The sequence below is a fragment of the Rhinolophus sinicus genome, linkage group LG02 (assembly GCF_036562045.2).
Source record: "Rhinolophus sinicus isolate RSC01 linkage group LG02, ASM3656204v1, whole genome shotgun sequence".
Classification (NCBI taxonomy): domain Eukaryota; kingdom Metazoa; phylum Chordata; class Mammalia; order Chiroptera; family Rhinolophidae; genus Rhinolophus; species Rhinolophus sinicus.
This window is the reverse complement of record NC_133752.1, coordinates 71,659,045-71,677,721: the sequence shown is the minus strand read 5'-3', so window position 1 is coordinate 71,677,721 and position 18,677 is coordinate 71,659,045. Positions and strand designations below refer to the sequence as shown.

General features: G+C 44.5%; 1 protein-coding gene across 1 annotated transcript in view; it reads right to left on the bottom strand.

The window, feature by feature from the left end:
* Window positions 1–18,677, bottom strand: part of SCFD2 (sec1 family domain containing 2) — a 367,958-nt gene that overhangs the window by 14,494 nt on the left and 334,787 nt on the right. Inside the window, exon 7 of the mRNA XM_019740184.2 lies at window positions 9,537–9,671. Coding sequence (XP_019595743.2) covers window positions 9,537–9,671 — 135 coding nt within the window. The remainder of the gene's footprint in view (window positions 1–9,536; window positions 9,672–18,677) is intronic.

The window sequence follows — 18,677 nt, the reverse complement described above, 5'->3', positions numbered from 1 at the left end:
CGGCATAAGGCACTTTGAAGATTAAAGTTTAAGCATCATCACGGTCATCGAAAATGCACAGATTGATAAAGCAAATCAGACTTGCCCCTCTTTCTTTCATTTTCCAAACCTTCTTTGGCTGTCACTTTAAGACCTCAGTTCTAGTCAGGGAAGACTGCTTCTCTCCACCATCCATCCCAGCCTTTGAAGCAGAGACTGCTGAAAACGTCTCTGCAGCTGTGGGGCCCAACGCGCTCTTTGATGTCCTGATTGGTTTCTATGAGAAGGGTTTCCGCTGCTTCCAGTTTCAATGGAGCTCTTTAGTTCTGGAAATCCCGCTGCCATTTCTCTTCCATTCAGTTTCTCTTCATGTGTGACTCACCTGTCCCTAGCCCAGGCAAGGGTCAGGTCTCCCATTCTTCAACAGTGGGCAGGAAAGTGCAACAGAAGCTTTGGCCTTACGGGCACTAGGCTCTGAGAATAGCCATGCTGACTTTGAAGGGGGCTTGGTAATGGCTTTCTCCCAGCAGGAATTAGTAAGGGCACGGCCAATGCCACTGAACACTTCACGTCTAGCACTGTGCTTTTTACGTATTCATTCACCCATCCCATAACTATTGAGCAATGACTATGAGCCAGACACTGCTCTGGGCATTAGGGATTCATCAGACAATGAACCAGAGGTGAATCCCTGCCGTTGCAGAACTTACAGTTTCGTTGGAGGAGAAGGACAAAATCAGTAACTAAATGGGTAATGAAGCAAGGTGGTAAGTGCTGTGGAGGAAAATAAAACAGAGGGTGGGGCAAGCATTACTGCATGCAATCCTTAGACTCCATGAAGTAGGTAGAAGCTCCATTTCACAGAGAGACAAGTGAGGCTTAAAGAGGGGAAGCAGCTTGTCCTCTCGTGTACTCCCACCTCCAGTCAACACCCAGTCTTGTGGAATCCAGCAGCATTTCATCTCTACCCCCATTCCCTCAGCCCTCCCTGAGGGCTGACTCTTATCTCACCTTTCCTCTCCCTCCTGATGCCAGCCTGACCTCATTTCCCCCTCTCTCACTGCTGCCAGGGCAATCTTTACAGAACATAAAGTGGTTATATATTACTAAAACACACTCAATGGCACCTCACTGTTTCTGGTCAAATTTCCATCCTCCAACCCCTCGTGATACAGCCTCTGCTTATGGCTCTGTCTCCATATTCTTCTTCTCCCCACAGGCCACTCTCAGCTCCAGCCACTTAGAACTGCCTGTAATTTTTTCCGTGTATCATGGCGTTTCAACACTTCGTTCCTAACTCCTACTGGTCTGACAACATTCAGCTCTTCTGGGAAGCTTTCTCTGACTCCTAGGCTGCTTCCTCCTCCTGTGTCCTCACATGCCCTCCGGCACACCACTTATCTTTCCTGCCTGCAATCCTCAATCTTCTTGTCCATCTCCCTAACAAATTGTAAGCTGCACAATGGAACCTATGCCACAGCAGGTAGAGTATCCAGTTTGCTTCTCTATCTTCCTGACCCACCACAGGGAGAAGCACACAGAGGCTGTCAATAATTGCTCACAGGCAGACAAAGTTCGCAGACTGCCAAAACCAAGTTTTTGGTGTTGTTTAATGATTCCTACCCAAGTCCATCTCACTAGAATTTATGGATCACATTTAGCTAATGTTAGACAGAAATCAAACCCTACCTCATAGCATGGAGTATAATTAAGAAGAAGAAAATATAAACAATAGTTAAAAATAGTGTTGCAAAAAGAAATTTCAGGATGTGTACTTAATGAACAAATACCAAGGGCTGAGATGTTTTCCTCTTGTCAGAAATACCATGAAGGATAATTGACCTAAGCCAACAGTCCATCTCTCTGAGGCTCATTTTTGTGGGGTGTTTCAACAATGAGGCGATGACCTCTAGGCACATCCAGCTCCCACAGCCTAAGGATGTGACATGAATTTCACCTGAGGCTCCTCATTTTTGCCCTTCATCCCGACAGCAGACTTCACCCCTGCGGTGAATGCCTCTGTAGGTGTCTGTCCAACCCACAGTGAACAGTGTCCCCAATCCCCGTGGTCATGGGGTGGCCTCCTGGCAGCCATGGAGGTATAGCGTGATCCTGCCCCTCAACCATGGTTGAATAATAGTCCAAGAATGGATCCCTGTCCCAGGCTGGGCCAACTCTAGATCTTTCGCTAGGAACCAAGACTTGACCTAAGATAGATCAGGCTGAATCAAAGCTGAACTCTTAAGATGAACCCAAAACTGGGGCATCGCTCCCCAGCCTTTCATTCAGCTACTGTTTAGAGAGTGCCTGCAACATGCTGGGCGCTGTTCTCAGCATTTGCTGCCGGCCCGAGCGAGTCGCACAGAACTAACTGGTTTCCTGATGGCTTTCCAGCTCGCAGTCCTAGTCTTTCCCAAGATGCCCTGCATTGCTGTCCTCGGGTTCCCTAACACATTCCTTGGGCCTCACCGTAAGTTACACTTTCTTTGATTAAGTTAGTGCGATTTGTTGGTATTTTAATTGCAACGGAAAATGTCTCAACTCTCATCCCCTCTCCACCACCAGGCTTTCAGGGCCTGCCTGAGCAGTTGTTCCCTCTCTCCCCGTGGGCCTTTTCCTATTGCCACCCAAGACAATGGAGCTCCCACAATGACTCTAGGAAAGGGCCCAGAAGCAAGCACTGGGTCTGCTTAGACTCTCTTTCATAAATCTTTTAGTTTTTTCCAGTTAAGCATGGCCATAGAAGACAAGGAACAACAACAACAACAAACTTCTTAAAAAACGCATATATAAAGAGGTAAAATGGCTTCGTGTAATTTTTAGATAAAACCCACACTCCTCACACTAATTCCAGCAGAGAAAACATCTTGACAAATCATGTCCTTTAGTCAAAACAAGTTGGAGTCCAAACACATGGAGTAGATATAAAATATATTATTTTCAGGAGACTGAAATCCAAACCACAAATTCCAGAAACGCATTTTAAAAGTGCTGCCTATTAGACATGCTAGTTTTAAATTAAATTAACGTTGTAGTGAGAGGGGGGAAGGTATGTTTCGATTTATTTATTAGATCACTATCAAGCTTTCCTCTAAGTAGATCAAGGTGCTCCGTGAACAAGCATTTGGAGAGAAGACGTGGCTGTTGGAAGCATGTCAGGTTCTGCCAAAGCTGTTTCTCTCTAGTTGGAGATCTCCCCTCCCCCAGGGCACTGCCCTTTGAAGCCAGCAGTTTTATGTGGCTAACCACAAGTTTCTCCACTGGCTGAAGAGTGCCTTTGGCTGACTTGAAACACTTTCTTAGAGATGCAAGAAGAATGATCTTGTGGGCATTCTTGCTCTTCTCCCCAGCTTGTCTGCTTAACTTACAGGGCTTGATGGAGAGAGCTTGGGAGAGGAAGGTCCTACAGCCCAGTTTCTTATCACTCACTCCTCTCTCAAGCCTTCTTTTTTTTTTCCAGATTGATTATTAAAAAAGATTATGGGCAAACAGCAGGCAGGCCTTTCATTATCAAAGCCTTTTGGGACTCACTTATTTTGAAAACAGGTCGGAAGTGTGAGTGAATTTTCTGTCCTCGAGACTGGAGGGCAAACTCTCAGTTAGCCAAATGCTGTCCTTGCCCGGCTGGACAGTCAAATGTATATTTAGGTAGAGTGCATACTGTATTTTCCCAAAGTGGCAACAACAACATTTTCTGCTTCTCATACTCTTGCTTACCTCCTAAGTGGAAGAGAGTATGTCCCCTCCCCTGGGCCTCAGGTGGGCGTTTGTGACTGCCTGGACGGTATGGGAGGGATGCCATGTGGCTTCTGAGGCTTCCAACTGGCTCTCTGTCTTAGGATGCTCGTCCTTGGCACACAGCTGCCATGCTGTGAGGAAGCCCGGGGCACATGGAGAGGCCTGTGTGGAGAGGCACTGAGTCCCTTAGCTCACAGGCTGGACTTGCTGACCTTGTGAATGCGCCATGTTGGAGGTGAATCTTTCCATGTGGAGCTCTGCCCATTGTACAGATTCATGAACAAAATAAATGACCAATATTATTGTAAGCCAATGTTTGGAGACAACTTCTTATGTAGTAAAGGTAACCAGAACAGGTGGGGGTGGCAGACTTCTTCGGACAGTCTGAGGTATACAGGAAAGCATGTTAGTTGCAGAGCAATGAGAATGAGGTTCTAATTTTAGGAAGGGCAAAATCCAGCTGCTTTGACTTCCCTCTCACAGAGGAGTTATTTGATGCGGAGAATCTCAAACTGCCATTTTTCTGAACTTTCACTGCCTGCAGACATTTATATAAATAAGATTGATTTCTGGGAGCCACTTCCAAGTGTCTGGGATGGGCGCCTCTAGTTCCCTACAGCATGAGGCTGGGAGGGGGAGCAGCAAACACTTGTGGAGCAGAACACTGGCTCTGTCCCAGCACAGAGACCATGCTGCTGGTGTGTTCTGGGCAGTCAGGGCCAAGGGGTTTTGAGCTTCTGCCTCTGTGCCCTGGGGGGCCAGGGTCTGGTCCCGCTGGCCTCTATTCCCTGGAATTGTCTTGTCCTGGCACAGGTACAGAATGTCACCGTCTCCCTACAGCTTGCCCCAGGAGGGACAGTCTATATCCCCTGAAAACTGGGGCGATCAACAGCTTGGACTCATGGTGGAGAAGAAAAAGGGGGTCTGGAAAAACACATTACAGCCTTATAAACATGGCTTCCCATCGGCGCAACGAAAAGACCACCAGAACTCCATGTCTTCCTGGCATGAGCAAATCAGTAGTGAAATATGAAATGCCTGGGTGTCTGTTCTCTTCTATTCAAATCACTTGTTCACTCAGCAGTTACTCTGTTATGTACCAAATGCCCAGGTAATGGCTATGCACGGGAATATAAAGATACTCAAGGCGACTCTTTTCTCGAGTCACAGTCTGGCTGGGATGACAAACTCATAAAAACTTCTTGTTCTGAGTGCTCTGGATGAAATAACTCATTTGATTCTCATAGCAGACCTATAAAGTAGGTACTGTTATTATCCCCATTTCACAGATCTGGAAACCTAGGCCCTGGCAGCTAAAGTGATATGTCCGAGGTCACACAGCAAGTAAGTGGTGGAGCTTGAGTTCAACCCAGACAGTGTGACCCCGGATGTGTCAGCCCTGCTCTCTACGGCCTCTTGTAAGCAGAGATAAGCAGGAGAATGAAGTGAGTGCTTGTAGGCAGCATATACTAGATGGCCTCCTCGTAGTTACAAAACCAAACGAAAACACTGGAGGTATTAAACGGAAAAGAAATCCCTAAATCTCCCCTTGGAACACTCGTCCTGCGATCTAGCCACTCTGTGAGGACATGTCTCCTCTCCAGTCCTTGGAGTCCTTACACTACAAAATCAGTCCCTCTGCTTCTATTCTGTTCTCCAGAGAGACAAAGATGTTGGAAAAAAGAGGTATGCATGCTGCCTGTGGACAGAGAGACCAGCAGGTTTCTGTGACAGAGGCTGAGTCAGGCTTCAGTCTCCCTCACGCACACGCAAGCACGGAGGTGAGTGGGAGTGAGCGGCCGCGGCTGCTACGGGGTTACGTAATGACAAAACAATGACCAGCTCCGCCTGGCTTAGCAGCTGCTGGAAAAGGAGGTCAGGGCCTCCTCTGAGGGTCACTAGGGTTGACTGATCGTGCTGCTACCTTCTACCCCCTGTGAAGTTGTTGAAACATAACTTTTGGCTTCAGGGCTGAAAGCTGGAAAGAGAAACCAGTGACTGGAAGCTATGCTGTTTCCTGAATGAGTGCTCTGACAGGCCCACTGGGACCACCCGCCCGACCTCCAGCGAGCACCTGTGGTGGGCAAAGCCTGCCTGGGACTTGGCCCCGCGGGTTGGGGATGCAGAAAAGAATAGACCTAGAGCATCCCTCCATTCTCATAGCCACAGCTTTCACATTCATTTGCTTTGAACCTATAGCGGCAGATACCTTTAAATCATATATGTGGACTGGGTTGTTCTGTTTTGCCTTGCTAGATGCAAAACAAAGCATCTTGCTGGGTGGTTCTATCCTTTTTCATTTAAAAATACTGATTACAGTCCATTGAATTGATATCTTGATCTTCTAATGTGCAGTGGGGTCGTGCAGTTAGAAAACACGAGTCTGGAAAGAGACACCTAATGTGTATCATGACAACAAGGTATAAGTGCAGCCACGGAAGTGTGTCCAAGGGCATAGAGCCCTGAAGAAGGCACGTGTTAGGAGCCCGGAAAATCCTTTCCTATGTTCTTTCTGTTCCCCGCTGTGGGGCATCTGCAGCCCATCCTGTGGGAATGTCTGTGGGCCTGATTTCCCAGCACGTCTCGCGCCCGCTTCTCAATTCACCCTCAGCCCCTGCATAGTTCATAGGTGCTGCCTCTGGGTGACCTGAGCCAGTGTCATCTGTGATACCATCTGTGAGTCCAGAGAACAGGGCGGGGACAGACTAGCAGCTGGGCTCCCTTTCCAGCTCTAGAATTATCCCAAGTTCCCTAAGTACAGAAAGGATCCCACGTGGATGCCTTCCTTTCATCAGGCTCTGCCCTGTTGTTTCTTCCAGGCTGAGCACCAGTGGGTTTTGAGTGAGGGGGTGGAGCAGGACCCAAAGGCAAGGAGCAGGGCAGCAAGTGGGAAGAGAGCAGTGACTGTTGTTGCAGATACAGAATGAAGATGTGATTGTGTAGCGGCAACTCAACACCAATACACAGATTTCTTCTCCTGGGGCTGCACTGCCTATGCCGATGTTGTGGGGCCAAGCCCCAGAAAAGTAGACAGGGGCCTGCAGATGGTCCCCAGCAGACCTCCCTCACGTTGGCTGCCTCAACGATGAGGCCAGGCGTGCATTTTATTCATGAGCTGCATAGATACTGGAAAGGAAGAGCATCTGTGCTAATGAGCAATCATAGAAAATAATTAATGCCATGTGACTATTTAGCTTTCAAAAAAAAGCTTGGGAGCATCCTGGAGCCAAGAAATGTGGTGAAGAGCATGGGCGTTCAAACAAGACTGACCTGGGGATAAACCCCGGTATCTCATTTCCTATGTGCTCTTTGGAAAACACCTGAGAACAGAGGAGAGTATGAGCCAATCCCAGGCTTCTAGAAGTTCACATCTATTGCTTAGCCTTTCTGGGCCTCAGTTTCTCCATCGGTAAAGCAGGGATAATGAGAGAACCTACTTCCTAGGGTTGTTGTGAGTTTCAAATATGAGAATGTCTGATACCATGGTATGTGCTGACCACAGGTTAGCTGCCTAACTTTGGGTAGTGAGTGAGAAGTGACACTAAACAGGACCAGGGAGACCGGTTAATGGCCATGGGAGAGTCCATCTGCATTTTGTATCTTCTTCTCTCCATGGGCCTTAAAGCAGAGTAGAGACACTCTCCCCTGCTGGCTTCACCCTGTCTCAGACGGAGCTCTCTGGGAAATCATAATTAGCTCCTCGAAGCCCTACTGGCTGTTCCTCTTCACATGTTTTCCCAACTCTATCCAACCCTGAACACATGAGCCAGAGGTAACTTTCCTCGCTGACTTCTATGGAATGGTGGGAAGAGCCAGCCACTGAGGCCCTTGTAGAAACAGAACAAAACGCCTCTGCCTTGGGGTCCTGAGGTGGGAGGGCCCTGTGGCCAGCCCACTGAGACTCTCCTCACTCCCTGCAGACAGATGAGCCGCCCCTTGCAACTGAAAGCAGAGGCCTCGCAGCTGGGGGCTGAGGAATGGATCCTGACAGCTGCTGGGAGAACACAAATTCCTTTTTCTTAAATCCATGACCTGGAAATCTCCCTTTGAGAACAGTCTCAAGGGGCAGGGGCATTCTTCATGAGCCTTAACTCCAGGGGTTTGAATGGGGAGAAGCACAGCTGGCCCAGGATGGTTTCACCTATCTTCCTAAGCAAAGCCTGCCTTGGGGAAGTGGCGTTTCTGACGACAGCAAGAGCTGCAGGAAACACTCTGTAGCATTTAAAAGGATCATTTTACAAAGTGAGGTCTCACGGTTCATGCAACAGTGATGAAAAATGCCAGTGGCTCGTCCTCCCACAACAGACACTCTATATTGGCTGCATGGAGTTGCGAAGTCCATTAGCATGTGAAAGGCACTGTGAAGTCAGCAGCAAAGAATTTTGCCTTCATTTGCTGTTTATCCCAGTATTTCCCAAACATATTTGGTCACAGATACTTTTGCTAAGAAAGGGTCTTTCCGTGGAACATCAATGGACAAAGAGCGAGTCAGGGCCTCCTCTCTCTACGCTGTGCCCCCTGCCAATCAGAAACTACCGCTAGGACAGCCAGCAGAGCGCAGGTGGGTTGGAGCCTCCGCGTGTGCCCTGGGTCAGACCACGAATGCGGCAGCCTGACTGGGAAAGGACACCTGGCCTATCGGGTCATCCTCTTCATTAGGGCGTGAAAGTCCATTGGTTATTTTAGTCTCCCTTCGGGATGAAGTCCAAGCTTAGGAATGAACAAATAGTGTGCTCAAGTGGAGAAGGTCAGAGACCACGGCTAGTGAGGGAATTTCTGTACAAACTAGCCATCGTGAAGGGCTACTGGAACCCTGGATTATATTCAACACAGGAGCCCCTGAACACCTTTGAGAAGCTATATCTGTGCTGCATTATTTTAAAACACACACACACACACACACAACAAAAACACAGTAAAATTATACCAGTCACGCATTGCAACAGAAGTTGATGATAATTGGGAACAGCAGGAAGGAGGAGGCACTTCGATTCCAGCTGTTAACTGCTTGGTTTAGAGTCTGATTGTCTGGCTCCTGTCCTCTAGCTTTGGAGGGAACCAGTTTTCCTGGCATGTGCATTTATTGAACTCTGAAAGGCTAGCTCTTCTATGTAGATTAATTCATGATTTCAAAGACGCTTTGAAGCTTGCAAAACATTCTGTTATTTCCAAGAGTTATTATAACTGCAATCCTGGCATAGACGGGGAGGTCGGCCTGTAATCTTGTTTAGATCCTTTTAAATTCAGCAACTTTACAGTGGGTTAAAAATAGATCACATCTGTGTACTTTTCCTCCTTTCATCCCCACTGCAAAGGCTGTGCAGTAATTTTGACCCACCCTCAATATTAGCCAGAGAGATTGTAGCACTTGTCCACTGGGAGTCTGCTGGGCCAAAACAAAAGTCTTTTTCAAATGGGTTTTGGGGTGATGCTAGTCACATGACTGAGGAGTTACTCACTAGCCTACGTAATAAGTTCTAGAATTAAGAATAACAGACTGGTGAATAGTATATGGATTCATACTAAGTGAAATTATGGGTCAGAAGGAGAAAAATTTTCAATAGTGCTATCCTGAAGGGCTTGTGTCTTTACATATTGATGAGAAATGATCATAGCGCTTAGATCAAACGCACCTGTATGAAGCTGAAAGTCAAGCTGCTATTAACGAAAGGTTCAATAAAGATTGCATCTGATTTCAGAAGAGCCAAAATACGAGATGGTATCTTATGTGGTACTAACTGGGATAAGGGGGTGTTAGCAATTTCATGCCCAGCAAAGACAGCATTACACTCAGGATTACCTCTTCATGGTTACTTTACCTTCATGAACATGCTAAATCCAGTTTTAAGGAGATCAGTGAGGCCTGAAGACATGTGTTCAATATCAACGGGGTCTGGCCTTTCGGGATTAAATATTTCCTCCACAACCTGCTTCAACAATGGCTTATAGGACGCCTGGAAAGACAAAACATTGTGCTGTAAGTAAAAGGGTTTGTTTGGTCTGTCTGCAGAGAGGATGGCTTTATCTGCACCCAGTGAAACAAAACAAGTTTATTTTGCTACTGAGCAACGGCTACAATTCCGTGTATGTGAAAAGACAATCATCACAACATTGGCTTTTTTGGTAAATTTTTGTCCCAATACTCTGGCACTATTTTTTGTTTCTCATACTCCTTTCTACAAGCAAATGTCTCTTACTACAACTATAATCATAGAATGACTAGTTTTTCAATGTCGAGTTACAGTGATAATTTTACATAGGAAGTATACCGGAACACAAAGTATAGTCATTTGATATAGACATGAAGATGGTCTCCAGTTTTTCCTAAACATTCTTAAATTATGCTCCCTTTGCTAGAACCTCGAATGTTTTCTTACAAAGTATTGTTGCCCAAAACAATCCCTCCTTCCTTTACAGAGCTCAACTCCAGGTATGATTTGGCCAGAAAAAGCCAAGACACCAAAAAAGAATCTGATAAAGGTCAGGGCTTAAGACAAAGCAGGCCACATGGTACTATACGAATTTCAGTAAAGTTGAACTTTTGATAAAGGATGCTAAATGCTTTCCTTTCCTGTGACCAGAATAACCCATCCACATTTGAGTTATTTTTGGAGGTGGCTGCCTCTAACTGCTGCACTTTCTGAGCTTGTGTTCCCCACCCCTTTCCTTGGGTCTCCTTACTATCAAGCTCTGCCTCTCTTCTTCTCTTCCCACCAGCTGGACCACCTGCCTCCCAGGCTGCCTCTGCTGCTCCAGTTCTACATGGTTCCCAAGTTTGGAGCACAAGGGGTAAAGGAAGAAGGAATGTCTTCTCTAGGTGTACTCTCTATATCTATTTTATTATACCTCCATTATATCTATTACAGGCTTAGAAAAGCCAAGTTCTGTTAGAGCACTGTTGAGATGTCATGGAGTCTTGTTTCTCTCTTTGCATTGGCCGAATCTGTGAGCTTCCTGAAGCAAGTGTTGAGGATATTTGGTGTATTGACTTCATCTTGTCTTTCTTACAGTAATTTTTTCCTCTTATGTTCCCTTTATTCCAATTTTCTTACTTAAAATATCTTAGAAATAAAGCCAAGTATAAACCATCAAAATCATAAACAGTCATATAGATAGAATGCAATGGGTGCATTTGTCAGTGATAAGATGAAGGGAAAAATAACATGTGTTCAGTTGAGGGGTGCAGACTTCTTATGTTTAGTAAGTAGTCAAACAGACCACTGCATGCCCAGAGATCTCACAGCAAAGGTAAAGCACTGGGCAAGAACACTGATAAGACAAAAATCAAACAAACTAACAGCCCCTCCCCCCTACCAAAAAAAAACTATGAGTCAACTTTCCTCATAATAAAACTATACCAAGATAGATTTTTAAAATTTGTCATACAGGCAAAAATTCAGAGGTGTGAAAACACGCTTTTGATGAGGCCATGGGGAAATAGAAACTCGTATATATTGTTGATGGGTGGGTAAAGTATTATAGTCAGTGGGGAGTGCAATTCGGCAATACCTTTCAAGATTACAAATGCATTTGACCTAGCAATTCCACGTACAGGAATTTATCCTATAAATATGCTAATATATGTAAATGAAACCCATAAAAGGCTGTTTATTGATTGTAATAGCACAAGATTGGAAACAACTCAAATGCCCAACAATAGGGAGCTGTTTAACAAATGGGCTAATCCACAGGAAGGAATGCTATGAAAGTGAAGAGAGAAGCTCTGTGCTGGTCTGGCAAAAGGCAAGGAGAAGAATAAAGTGTGTGTGAAAGAAGCAAGACGAGAAACATGTATGATGGGCAGGGAAAATCAAAGTTTGTACTTGCTGAAATATGTAAAAAATAAACTCCGAGGTGATACACAGAGACTACCATGAGCTGTGATCATGGAGTGGGGGACAAGGCAAGTGACAGGGACTTTTCAGTGTTTTGCTTTTTAAAAATACAGTTAAAACACCATTACAGACAGCAAGAAGGATTTGTTTCTCTTTAGTTGCTGAAAATTAATAAATGATGCATAGGAGAGAAGGAAGCAAAGCACACTAAAAGTTAATTAGGGCTGTCTGTATGTTCTGGGAGTAAGGGGCATTACTTTCTTCTTTTTCCAAAACTTCCAAAATTAACAGGTATATTTCCGAATGGTAACATAATCCAATAAATATTTTTAATGTTAAGCAAAAAGACCATGGAATGGCCTCTGAATTCTATAAATCCTCTTCCCTGAATAAATGTCTTGATAGCCCTTCTGAAGTCTATAATTTCAGCCTAATAAATGTCTATCATCTTAGCTTTTTTTGAATATTCAAACTCAAACTTTAATCTCTTTAAACTGCTCCCAAAGGAGAAGTTCCTTGGCCAATATTCTACCATCTTATCAGCATTCTCATCAAGTATTCATCAACTTCTTCCTTAGTAATAGAATACAATTTTTATCCAGGCCCCTTATCAAGGGTAACTAACTTCTGGGCAATGAGATGTAAGTAGAAAGGGAGTGAGACTTTCAGAGGTCTCCTTTATTAAAAAGGTAAGACTATCCATTCCTCCTCTTTCTCTGTTCTGCTTCCTGGAACGTGGAAGTGATGGCTGGAGCTCCAGCAGCCATGGTGGAAGACGGCATTCCTTTGAGGTGCTAGAACAGAGAGCTGGGAGAAACCTTGGCCAATGATGATTGGTGGAGCTGCCATAACCACAGCATGGACAGACAAAGTCAGGACTTACTTTACATGACAATACAAGTCCTGGTATGTTTAAGCCATTATTTCTCAAATCTCTGTTACCTGTAACGGAATGAAATGCTAACTGATACAAAGCACAAGGGGAATATAAAAAAATAAAAGGCCATTGCATGCTTCCAGGACCTTACTATTATTTATTAGCTTATATATAAAAGAAAAACAGTTCTGTAGAATAACATTAAACAGAATCACAGAGAAATACACATAGGGTATCACGTTTAGGAGAGGAGAGAGTATGTCCCCCCAACCGGCAAAAAATAACAAAAAAGAGTTGTTGCTTTCCATCGGAGGTACCTTCTGCAAGAAGGAAGAGTGACGATCCTAAGAAGAGCTGAGACCCAGGAACAAGGTGGTTCTGTAAGCCAGCTAAACACTGCCCTCAGCAGCGTACCAGTGACGCCACTGCTGTCAGGCTCGAGGCCCCAGTGCAGCCTTGGGCGACAGGGGAAGGAAGGAAGCATGGAGGGATTCAGGATCTCCCTCTCTCCTGTGCTGTTTCAGCTCAGCTCTAGGGAATGAAGCACCCAGGAGAACATGCCCACTGAGCTAAGGTTCCCCTTGCGGGCTGAGCAGAGATTTGGAAGTGCTATCCTCTTTGTACCTTCATTCTTGAGACCTTGTGATCATTGCATGTTATTAGGGAAGGTTGTAAATCTTTTTTATTTTATTTTTTTAAGGTATGTAGGTAACATTTATTGAAAATGAGAAAAGAAGCCGCAATTTAAATACAGAAAGAAAAGTAACAGGTAACAAACACATCACATACTCGAGAAAAATAACATAAATGCTTTTATTGACAGCCTGACCTACCTCTATAATACTCATTTCTTACAGTTTGGGGCTGCATTCCCTCCGATTATCTTTTCATATAACGGCAATTTTAAAATATCATTTTCTATGACAGGGATGCAACGAACATCTCAACGCCACAACCTGCCCTTCTGTACTCAGTTCTGTGAGGCTGGGCTGAGGCCCTGCAATCATTTGGGCTTTGCCATCTGGGTCCATTAGAGTTTGCTGATAGGGGGCAAAACTGCACAGCAGCAGGGCAAGATGGACCCGGCTCCTCCCTGTTTATTTGCTGTTCCTGCCAGCATCGCCCCAGCAGTGGCCCCTCACCACCTGAAGCTGTCCCTTCTCCAGACTTTTAAGTCACAGGATCCAATAAATGATCTTTCTTGTTTAAGCCAGTTGGAGATTTCTTCTTTTTTCTTCTTTTTTCTATTTTTACTTGTTCACAAAAGCACATTAAATGGTACAAGTATTATTAATTTAACAAGACACTGATAGGTTTTCCCACTTAAAAAATCATATAGAAAATACCTCTAAAGCCTTTATCAAAACAACTAAGCACAGAACAACGAAATAACATTGTCCATTTAAAGAGCACGATTTGGGGAAGACTTTCTCAGGTACAAAGCGATCCTTGTTTTGTGACTTCTTAAGCAAACACATTTCTTAGATTTTCTAATTAGGGTTTTAATGTTGACAACCTTTGCCTCCTTCCTCTCAGCCACTTAGTTTGGATTGTTTTGTGCCTCAAGTCATGTCACTGAAATCTGATGGGAATGAACTGCCTTGGCAGCGGCTGCTTAGATGAGAAAGCTCTGACTGGCATGGAGTTTTCTATTCAGCTAGAAGCTACCCGCTTCTCAGCAAAGGACCACATAGAAAGCGGTGATAGGGGAGATAGACGCCTTCCATCAGCGTCTGCTCAAAGATCCCCTCATGTCAGAAAGGGCCACGGGGGAGATGAGTCATTGTAGTTTGCCTCAACATTAAGAGGATATTGTAATTTTTCTAATCAAACATTCTCTGCTAGTTCACCTTTTTTTTTTTTTTTTTTGGCCGGGGAGCAGTGAGGAGAGGAATTAAAACCAGATAAATTTGTTTTCCCTTTTCTTGCTGGTCATCTATTTCTCACTTATATCTCACCCAGCGTGTGCTGGCCTGCAGGGTGTGTGCCCTACACCATCATTGAGCCGCCCAGGTTCCTGCCAGTGAGTGGCTCCACAACTCCCTAGGGCACTGCAATCCCACATTGAAGGCTTTGCAGCTCATCAGCAGATGATGAAAGAAAGAGCATGCAGGTTTTCCAGAGAGATTTTATGGGCTCAGCCTGAAAGTGATCTTATCACTTCTATCCTAGTTCAGTGGCCAAAATTTGTTACAAACCTACATTTACCTGCAAGGGAATCTGGAAAATGTGGCCTAACTGTGCCCAAGAGGAAAAAGGAAATGAAGTTTGGGGAACATATCGCATTGTCTCTGCCACAGACACACTCTAAAGTTTGGACTGAAACATTAATATGATTATTTTCTTAACAACTGGCGAGTTGCATGTTGTAGGCAAAGTATTATTAAACCCCCTTTCCCTTCTGCATAAGAATTTGACCTTTGGTTAACTTTTTAGCTCTGTTTCCCTGGAAACCTGATAAGGGAAGAATGTCAAACTCTAGCCAGGCAAGATTGCTTATGATAAAAATGACCCCTGCTTGGTAAATCGCATTTAGACTGGGAGAACTATAAATACTGGATTGAAAGCCAGCACTCCGGGCTTCGGTGACTCTTGTACAACTGGTATAACTGGGCATGTCCCTTGGAGGAACACTGGAAGCTATGCTTGTGGAGTTGTTCCAGAGAAATGGCTCCTATGGAATATGAAGCTTGTAAGCCAGGGAACTCTCCACCACACACACACCCCACCTTACTAGTCTAGTGCCCTCACTCCTGAGCTGTCACCTCGGGACCAAACTGAATAGTTTGTCGATAGCTGTGTGCTCTGCTTCATGGATGATCACAAGGATTACCCCAGGGAAGACAAATGCTTTCCGCTTCCCAGTGGCGAGCTGTGTTCCCATCCTGGGCAGACTGGTGCATTACGACCCCAGAGCTGACTTACCCATCAGGCACAAGAATACACAGTGCCTGCTTAGGGCCCACAGGACTTTCAGCGACCCATGAAAATATTAATTTCTTTCAAAATCAGAAGAAACATTAAACTTTTAGGTCAAAGATAATGTTATATATATAGTGTGTGTGTGTGTTATTTGTGTCTATACCAATGCAACTATATAATAAAAATTGTAATATTTTTTATTTTTCCAGAGGAAGGGGCCCATGAAGGCAGAACTGCCCGGAGCCATGAAGATCATAATGTGACCCTGTATGACAGTCTCCTGAGGCTACCTGCCAGTTTGGCAGCGTCCAGAGAGATCCCTGGTGGGTGATCAATGTTAAGAAAAAAGCTAAGTAGCTCAAGTTTAAAATAGTTGAAATAGTTCACGTTTCAAAAAATTGATCTTATACCAAAAACTCTTTTTTTTCCTTTATGTGGCCAGTATCTCTCCCACAGCAAACTGGACTTTTAAAGATGCCGTATTTAATCAAAATATGAAAAATATTTATGTCTATGTCCCTGGGTATTCTTTTGTGGTGGAGATAATGTATAATTTGGTCTAGAAGACTCTTTTGTTGACCTGATTCTAGCTCTTGAAGAAAAGTATGAGTATAGCAGTAGTTTCGGACATTACATAAGCCAGAGGTAATTTTGAGAAACTAACTCCAAAATCTCTTTGAATTTTGTGCACTTTAAAGATGGCTCAGGATATCAGTTTCCAAGAAAACCTGAGTTGTTGCCACAGCCACATCCCAGGAATCGGGGCGGTTGACCTTGGCTTTGCTGGTTGGAGTTGGTGCAACTAGGGACTATCTCAGTCCTGCTACTGAAGATGCTGCTCCCTTCTCTGCAAAATTGACTCTAAACAACCAACTTCTCAGGAAAACTAGACTTGTAGAGAGGATATTCATTTTGTTTCAATCCAAGACTGTACAGAAAACATATGTTCAAAACTGTTCATAGCTTTGACTATCCCATGGTTTATTTTTATTTTTTGCTACACTAAGACAGATTTTTTTCTCCTTTCATCTTCTTCAAGCAAATGGTTTGTTCTGCAGATTAAAAAGTGGCTCACTTGTCTGTTCATCCATCCATCCATCCATTCATCCATCCATCTTTCAAACTAGAAGCAGATTACTTTTAAAACTTTTGAGTGTAGTCCCTTCATTTTTTTTAAACTTTTTTTTTCTTCAAATTTATTTTATGTAAGCGTTTTTCCAGGACCCATCAGCTCCAAGTCAAGTAGTTGTTTCAATCTAGTTGTGGAGGGCGCAGCTCACAGTGGCCCATGTGGGGATGGAACCAGCAATCTTGTTGTTGTTAAGAGCACCGCGCTCTAACCAACTGAGCTAACCGGCCACCCCAAGTCGGTTCATTTATAATATGAGCAAACCAAAGCCCTAAGCTATTCACTAATTTGCTTGAGTTCACAAAGGCAGTTAGAAGCAGACTGAAGGACAGAGCTAAGTTTCCCGAACCCCAGTTTGGTCCTATCTCATGCTGATTCTTTCAAAAAGGACACTAGCAGATCTGGGGTTAGGTAGATAGTCTCAGGAGGAAGAATGGTTTAGCATAAAAGAACAGCTGGTGGCCAGAGCTGGGGATTGTTGACAGAGACTGAGCCTACAGACTGCTCAGAGAGCCACATTTCACCAGGCACAAGATGAATCAAGCCTCCTTGGGCACTGCTGGGTCTAAATGCTCTTGTTCAACATGCCAGAAGCACAAAAGGCAGTACGCATCTGTGGAAAGTTTTCTCCAGCATAGCACAGCACTTTGAGCCCTCTGCCAAAGCAAGTCATGCAAGAGCCATACAGTATTTCTTTCTGAAAGGGCTCCTAAGCTCCTGGCCTGAGACATCTGCCTAATATCCTTCTGAGGAACTGCCACTGGGAAACTGCAACACATCAAGCAGTGTGGCGTTTAGGAAGGACGCTAAACCTCTCATTAAACTGGAACGGGTGCAGTAAGAAACGAAAGCCTAAGACTTGCTGTATAAGCAAAGCTGGGGCTTAGGCTTCCAGTCAATGGAGTCTACGAACAAACACAACTTTCCAAACACACTGGTGTCAGCAATCAACTCTTACCAGGCACAGGAGCTAACAGAACAGTCAGCTGGAGGATGACACCCTTTCTGGGCAGCCCCCTCCTAGCAAAGGAAAATACAAAATGCTACGAAAGAGGACAAAGAGAAGGCCTATTTTGTCCTTCACTACAACTGTGAGAGCAAATGCTCACCTAGTGCTGTGTATGTGTCAGCTCCTGTCCTGAGAGCTTCCTATGCACTCACTCACCTAATCATTAGGGCGTCTGTATGAGGGACCTAGTATTATTAGTACTGGTTTCCCTGGAGGGCCAGGGGATGTTCTGGACTCATTTCTGGAAGCCCTTTGGGAGATTTTATATGTGTGTAATTCCTTGTATGAAATCAGTCTCCTTAAAATGATGAGAGTAGTGTCTACTTTCTGCATCTGAGCCATGACCGACACATTTTCCTAAATGGCTAACGGATGGAGGTTAAACAAGAGGTGCCTCTAGTGCTAGCAGGGGAAACAAGAATGGCTCCGAGAACCAACTCATGTGCCCTGGAGCAGGAGAGAGATGCACTGGGAGGGAAGCTGGGGCTAGTAGGGGCCCTGAGATCCAGGGGAGGGAGCCCAGATCCACAGCATTGGTCAGAGCTGGAACAGGAACCCAGGGTCAGACCAAGTCTAGTGCTTTCTCACGTGTCCCAGGCAGCCCAGGACATCTAAACTAGAGTCTGCATAGAAACAGTATTGAGCTAAAGGAAGAAAAAATTTTACCTGGAGCCACAGGGTTGAGGACCAAATTGGGAGAAGGGATGATCAAAAAGTTGCCCAGCCAAGACCCAGCTTCAAAACTACACACAGTTAGACTCTGATTCTAGTCTGGACATTTGTCATTTCTTTCTTTCTTTTTTTCTTTTTAAAATAATTTCTTAATTTTTCAATTAAAGCTCACATACAATAGTATATTAGTTTCAGGGTGTACAACATAGTGATTAGACATTTATATAACTTATGAGGTGATCACCTCAGTAAATCTAATACCCACCTGACACCATACACAATTATTACAATATTATTGACTATATTCTTTATGCTACACTTTATCTCCCCATGACTATTTTGTAACTACCAATTTGTACTTCTTAATTCCTTCCCCTTTTTCACCCATCCCCCTAACCCTCCTCCCATCTGGCAACCATCAAAATGTTCTCTATATCTATGAGTTTGTTTCTGTTTAGTTTGTTTATTTTAGTCTTCAGGTTCCACATACAAGGGAAATCATATGGCATTTGTTTT